Source organism: Solanum tuberosum, unplaced genomic scaffold (genome assembly GCF_000226075.1).
Source record: "Solanum tuberosum cultivar DM 1-3 516 R44 unplaced genomic scaffold, SolTub_3.0 scf00129, whole genome shotgun sequence".
NCBI classification, from domain to species: Eukaryota; Viridiplantae; Streptophyta; class Magnoliopsida; order Solanales; family Solanaceae; genus Solanum; species Solanum tuberosum.
In genome coordinates this window covers 1063136-1070463 of record NW_006239057.1, presented here as the reverse complement: position 1 = coordinate 1070463, position 7328 = coordinate 1063136, and the positions used below count along the sequence as shown (strand labels likewise).

Sequence of the window (7328 nt, the reverse complement as noted above, 5' to 3'; positions counted from 1 at the left end):
ATGTAGATTATGTAGTGTTCCTTAAAAGATCAATTTACAAGTAGATCGATGGGCTTAAACATGGGCCTGGTAAAATGTTTTTTTCACCAAATTATCACGAAAAGTGTAGGCCGTAAGGAGCCATTTTAAAACACTCAACATATATTTAACGGAAAAGGGCCAAAAATACCCTTGTACTATTCAAAAAGGTTTAAAAATACCCCTCATCCACCTATTGGGTTAAAAATACCCCTCAATCAACCTTTTTGGTCTACTATTACCCTTTAAACTAACAGCCTTATATTTTTGAATTATTATTATTATTAATTATTACGTGGCATCTTTTTATTGGTTAAAGTAATTCCAACCCACTAAACTTTCTCCTATCCATCCGACCCGACCCATATTGACATCCCTGACCCAAACCCAATTAAAAAGATCCATCATAAATAAAAAATTTGAATCATCTCCTCTCCCTGAACCTAATATCCTATTTTTCTTCATTTCCTTCTTATTAACCAATTTCAAGATCAATTTCACCTAAAATGGCTTAGATTTTTCAGTGCAATACTTTGTTGAAGTTGAGGGATTCAAGTTGGAACATTGATTTTTTGAAGTCTTCTCTCTTCTAAGTAGGTCGTTTTTTCATTTTCATGGCTTAGGGTTTCTGAAATTTTCATGTAGTGTTACTCTCGTAGGGATTCAAGTTGGAACATTCATTTTCATTTTCATGGATTATCTCCTCTCCCCCTAAACCTAATATCCTATTTTTCTTCTTTTCCCTTTTCTTATTAAGCAATTTCAAGATCAATTTCACCCAAAATGGGTTAGATTTTCAGTGCAATAATTTATTGAAGTTGAGGGATTCAAGTTGGAGCATTGAATTTTGAAGTCTTTTTCTCTTCATTCAAATATCCGAATCTTCTTTTGTTACTTATTGTGATGTAGGAGAGTCTTGAATGGTTGTCAACTTTTTTACTGCTGCGAAACCTACAAATGATGGTCGTAGGTTTGTTGTCGCTATGAGACAACGAATGGTTGTCGTTATTGAGAATGGCAAGGTAAAAATTATTTTCCATCTCATGTGACAATGTTTATTCACATTAAAAAAAATCATTGGATGTCATTCGTCAAGAACGCAACATGTTAAGGAAGACGTGAATGATATGTCGAAATTGACAAATTTGAATAATGTATCTACCTTGAGGAGAAAGTTTCAAATTTGGAGTTCAAAGACAAGCAAAGAAGGAAGATTGTGCTATGGTCATGGGTTTTTTTTTTCTTCGAAGATGATGTCTTGAAGTTGTTGTTTTTGTTACTTTTCTCTAGATAAGTTTGTGATATGAAAAATTGTTGATGGTGTCTAGTTAGTGTAATGTTCTTAATTGTAATTTCTATTATTGTTGGTATGGTAGCAAAATTGTGTTTAGTTCGCAAGCTTCATTGTAATGTATTTCGTTGCTAATGAAGTGAATTAGGATCAATTTTGTGTTCATTTTTGGATTAGTTTTTTTATCTTCATAAATGGTTGCATGCACTTTAGTTGAGTTCTTGCTGCTATTTTTTCTTTATAGTTTTTGTGTAGTTTTTGGTAGAATTTAGGTACTGTTTGATCGAGTTTAGGTGTTAGATTTGAAGCTATTTTTATTCTAATTTCATATATTTGTTATTCTTCAATGCTTTTACAATTTTATAGTTTGGTGAATTTCTCATGTTTAACAACTATAAGAATAGCTTTGAAACTAAAATTTTATTTTTCCGGAAGTGTAAAGTCATTTTGTGGAAGCATTGTGTAGTATCTATTGTGGTGCTTTAGAAGTATTCTTGATCTGGCTGGCATGTTTCAGCAGTCAACTACTCATCTTTTCAAATTAACCAACAAATTGACAAATTCTTATTTGTATCAATGACACAGTAAAATTGACTTATTTTAAGTGTTTTTAAGCTAAAATAACTTTTAAACACTTTTGGAGTACCTGAATAAGTTAATAGAAGTGTTTTAGTTAAACTTATTAAAGTTACACATGTATTAACCAACAAACTATGATATAAGTTATGAGGGGTAGTAAATGATGCACATTAACAATATCTAGCCATTGCAATACATTTCAAAATATTCTGTTCATACAAAAGTAAGCTGAAATATGCAAGACGTGTTTCATTCACAAATTCACAATGTTCTTCACCCTATGTTGAGCACAACAAAAATAATTAAGGATGAATCAATACAAAATCATTTAACAAATTAGCAAATTCTTGAATTAGTCACCGCAAAAATATGTACGTTTCCTAAATGTTGGTCATTTCTTCTCTAATCTTGCCTTCTTAGTCTTCAATTTACCTAACTTTTTTTTTCCTTTCTTCTTGCAACCAACTGGTTTGAGGTCATTGCTGCCTTGCCTTTCCAGGTAACTTTCTTTGGTGAATAAGGCAGATTGGTAGGCTCCACGACACCAAATTCATCTCCCTTGAAGCTAATTTTTCTAGTACCAGTTGGTCTTCGTTGTAATTTTTTTTGTTGAAGCCTAGTCCTTTCTTCAGATACCACCTTCGGCCTCAAAATTGGTTGGCCGTCTTCATCTTCATCTTCCTCTTCACCTTCCCATTCATCATCACCAATGGTTGAATGTTGAGCAAATTGTTGTTCTTGTTCAGAAGTTTGACTTTCGTGTACTGTTGTTAAGGTCACATCTTGCACTTTATGGGAAGATCCTTCACCCATATTCTTTATCTTCTCGTTCACCTGCAAAAACAACCATGAATATTTCAACGAATCAAACAAGCAATAAAATTAAGAATATTTCAGTTTATAAGCATTCAAAAGTAACAATATTTTACCAAAGGACAAGTTCTGATGTTGTGACCTCTGTTACAACAATATCCACATGTCATTAAAAGTCCTTTTCTTGAAGATGACCAAGCCCCCTCTCTCTTCCTTGCCTCGTCCTTCTCTCTCTTTCTTTTCAACTTTGGTCTACCAACCATTTTATGTATTTCTGGTGGTTCCATTGCATGTTCTGGTTTCACTTTCCAGAATTTTTCACCTCTAACTGGTTGTAGTTTATGCATATAAACTAACATGTAAGCTTCCTTTGAATACCACCAATGCACCTCGCTCATCGGATTTTTTTTCTGGTAAATCAGAGCTTTGATGGAATGGGAACATGGTATTCCTGTCAAATCCCATACCCTGCATGTGCACCTCTTTAATTGAAGATTGACGGTATGCTTGTCTTCACCTTCATGCACTTCATATCCAAAGTCTCCATTAAAATGAATTTCACACCCTTGTGCTATTTCTCTGTAATCAGTCAGCAAATCCTTGGCATATGGACTGATTTCATCTCTCCAATTCCTACATTCCTCCTCACGATCTTTCAGTAATTTCATTACCTTTCAAACAACGGAAAATCCATAATTAACATGCACTCGTTAGCATTTTTTATGAGTCCGAGTAACATAGATAAAGTAATGACATAGTGTGCTTAAAATTTTATAAACATCAATGTTATAAATACATAAAATTGATAGTAATATAAGTGACAAAAATTCTAGTAATGAAAAAAATTATCAAAGACAAAGTAATAGTTAAATACCTTGACTCTTATCTCTTCCAACATCTTGATAATTGGTTTGTGTCTTGCCTCTAAAATCCATTTATTGAATGATTCTGTAAAGTTGTTGTCAACCATTTGATTCTTGCATTTGGTGTCAAAATAAGCTCTACACCATTTTTGGGGTGGGTAGCCTATTAGTTCTTTGGTAGCCATTTCAGAAACAGTCCCTAAAATTGTCAATTGGTCATTGAACTCTTCTCCATAAGTGCTCCAAGCACACCACCACATTAATTTTTTCATTAGTACACCCCTCCAGTTCTTACTCCAGTTAGCTTCTATATGTCTAGCACACCATCTGTGATGTGAATTTAGGTAGTACATCAATCAACAGCACCAATCAACCCCTATAATATTCCAAACAGTTAAGTAAATAAGATAAGATTGGTAATTAAAAAAAACTTAACAACACAAATGTAAATTAAGTTGAGAATTTATAACCTTTTGCATATCTGATATAAATGTAACTCCTTCACCCTCCCTCAACTCTAAAGAAGATCTCAATAGCTCCATAAACCACTTCCAAGTTCTATTTGTTTCTTTATCCACCACGGCCCAAGCAAGTGGATAAAGGTGTTTTGCTGAATCTTGTGCCATAGCAACCAATAAAATTCCCTTACATTTTCCTTTCAAAAATGTGCCATCCAAACCTATTAGAGGCCTCAATCCTGCTTTCCAACCACTTTTCAAAGCTTGAAAGCACACATACATTCTCAAAAATCTACTTTTTCCTTCTGTCAAAGCATTTTTTGATATGTTTATAACCACATCTGTACCAGGATTACTATCCCTCAATTCTTGAGCATAGGCCTCTAACCTATTGAAATCATCAATGAAGCTACCCTCTAATTCCTCTAAGACAAGCTTCTTAACTCTCTTCATCTTAGAATAACTAATATTCAGTTTAAATTTCTGATCCATGTCCACCCTCATTTGTTTGATCTTGTACTTGGGATCATTTTGGACTTTGTTCTTGAAATAATGTGCTAAAACATCAGGAGTAGCTCTTCTATTATGAAATGCTGAATCACATTTATGTTTTGTCTCCAAAGTCTTGATTTTAAATCCTTGATCTTTATTATCCTTAGATATCAAGCACACAAAAGGGCATCCAGTATCACATACATATCTAAGTCTAGTAGTGTCCGATTGTTTTACTTTAAGACCAACCTTATTAGCAACTGCATAGAATCCCACGACTCTTTTAGCTTCAAACAAATCTTTAAAACTCATGCCTTTTTCCAAGTGTAAAAACTTGTCAAGCTTTTCATTAACATCTTGAGTTCTTTCCTTTCTAAAGAGTTCTAATTCTTCACTGTCACGATCACTAGAGTTAAGTCCAACATTTTTCTCCTCATCAGATGAATCACAATCTGTTCCAACATCTACCGCAATATTATGATACTCATTTTGATCAATAATGTTAGGAGTAGAGACATGTAGTTCACTTTCATCTATAGCATATAATTGAAGCTCACAGACCTGGTTAGACAATAAGGGTTGCAATGATATAATGCTAGGAGATGGAACAAATAATTCATTCTCATCCACAGCATATAGTTGAAGCTCACTGAACTCGGTACACAATAAAGATTGTAGTGCTATAATGCATGCATCATTCTCAATCAGAAAGTATCTACCAGAAGGCCCATTCACTAGTACCTGCTTCACCTTACTGAAACCTAACTTTTCAGTATACTCTGCGCAAATATCTATGTAAGATAGTAAATCCGCATCAAAATCTTGCATAATGTGATTCAACTTTTTAAGATACATCACTTCAGGTTTCAACACCCACTTGCCTCCATAGTTAAACACCAAATCGATCTTCTCAATCATTCTTCAAAAAGTGTACATGAAAAAAAACAAGAAAACAGGGATCCATCAGCATCATTCAAAGAATAGGTTAAAGAAGTTAATATTTATTACCCTAAAATACAGACAAGAATAAGAGAAAGGGTCCACAACAAACTATAGATAAATAAACAAAACATTTTTTGAATAAACTATTGCAAAAGAGAAAGAGAATACACCATATCAATAACTAAACACAATATAAAGAAATATTAAAAATCAAAGTTCAGATAATAACAATTGAAAAGGGACCACTAAAAGTCAAGAACTAAGAAAAGAAAGACGTAAAAACATTCAAAATATTCTAGAGTAACACTACATGAAAATTTCAGAAACCCTAAGCCATGAAAATGAAAAAACGACCTACTTAGAAGAGAGAAGACTTCAAAAATCAATGTTCCAACTTGAATCCCTCAACTTCAACAAAGTATTGCACTGAAAAACTAAGCCATTTTAGGTTAAATTGATCTTGAAATTGGTTAATAAGAAGGAAATGAAGAAAAATAGGATATTAGGTTAAGGGAGAGGAGATGATTCAAATTTTTTATTTATGATGGATCTTTTTAATTGGGTTTGGGTTTGGGTCAGGGATGTCAATATGGGTCGGGTCGGATGGGTAGGAGAAAGTTTAGTGAGTTGGAATTACTTTAACCAATAAAAAGACGCCACATAATAATTATTAAAAAATATAAGGCTGTTAGTTTAAAGGGTAATAGTGGACCAAAAAGGTTGACTGAGGGGTATTTTTAACCCAATAGGTGGATGAGGGGTATTTTTAAACCTTTTCGAATAGTACAGGGGTATTTTTGGCCCTTTTCCCTATATTTAATTATTGGGCAAATCACATAAATCCCACTAGTTTAGGTCTTAATTATTAAGATTCCCAATAGTTTCAAATATTACTTCTTCTACCATATTTTATGATTAGGATACATGAGTCTGAATCCATGAGATACATGTATCTGTCGAATTTTAAAATTGAGATACAAAATTTATTTATTTAAATTAATTGGTTGTAACTTATTTCCTTAATTAGAGGAGTAATTGAGGATTTTCAAAATACATAGATAATTAATTTCATCTTATTATTCTTTGAAATAGTAAATTCATTAATATTATTAATATAAGATAAAAACATGTATATCTTGGTAATGTAATTTGATTACATATACATCTAATTATGTGTACCTAAATATGGAATACACAAAAAGAAGAAGCATATACATCTAATTATGTGTATCTAAATTTCATATGTTATATCCAAAAACATGTATCTCGAATACATAATAAGCATATATATTTAATTATGTGTATCTAAATATGAAATGTAGTTGAAACACATGAATCTATGAACAAATCACGATTGTAGAGTATCTGTCGTATCGTTAATATCATTGTGTTGTTAAAAAACATGTATCCGAAATTTAATATATAGTGGATACATATACATGTTCAGATACCCCATTACTAAAAATACAACTCAGATCTTAATTAAGATTACTACTTATTGGATACACATGTTTCAAGGGCTATATCAAAGTAATATTGGTACTACCACATCCATATCACAGTAACCAAAGAAAGTCTTAGAAGAACACCAGCAAACAAAAACTCTCTACAATATTCCCTTTGATCCTTTTGCACTGTGGCATAACATAATCAAAACTAAGATCCATTTCTTTCGGAGACAAACAATCAAGACCCACTATGAATTGAAAGTTTTCTCTGTAGCAGTTACTAGTTACTGTGATTGGAACTCGTGACAAATGAACAATACAAAATGATATTTGGGTTTAGGAGAATTTGTGGTGATGATATCTCAAGAAGAAGAGAGTAGATTAACTATTGTTAAAATGAAATTGTAAGGTGAAATTCTTGAAT

At 32.5% G+C, this 7328-nt stretch overlaps 2 protein-coding genes across 2 annotated transcripts; both read right to left on the bottom strand.

Moving 5' to 3' along the window:
- Positions 1-2320: 2320 nt before the first annotated feature.
- On the bottom strand, positions 2321-3892 carry LOC102591807 (uncharacterized). The gene is made up of 3 exons (XM_015310396.1): positions 3576-3892; positions 2818-3372; positions 2321-2722 (listed from the first exon to the last, which is right to left on the bottom strand). Exons 1-3 carry the CDS (start codon positions 3834-3836, stop codon positions 2321-2323), a joined length of 1218 nt encoding a protein of 405 aa, XP_015165882.1. The 5' UTR covers positions 3837-3892.
- A 24-nt stretch (positions 3893-3916) lies between these two features.
- Positions 3917-5245, bottom strand: LOC107061329 (uncharacterized). The gene is made up of 3 exons (XM_015310395.1): positions 5234-5245; positions 4035-5075; positions 3917-3940 (listed from the first exon to the last, which is right to left on the bottom strand). The coding sequence occupies exons 1-3, from the start codon at positions 5243-5245 to the stop codon at positions 3917-3919; spliced, it is 1077 nt and encodes a 358-aa protein (XP_015165881.1).
- Positions 5246-7328: the final 2083 nt, after the last annotated feature.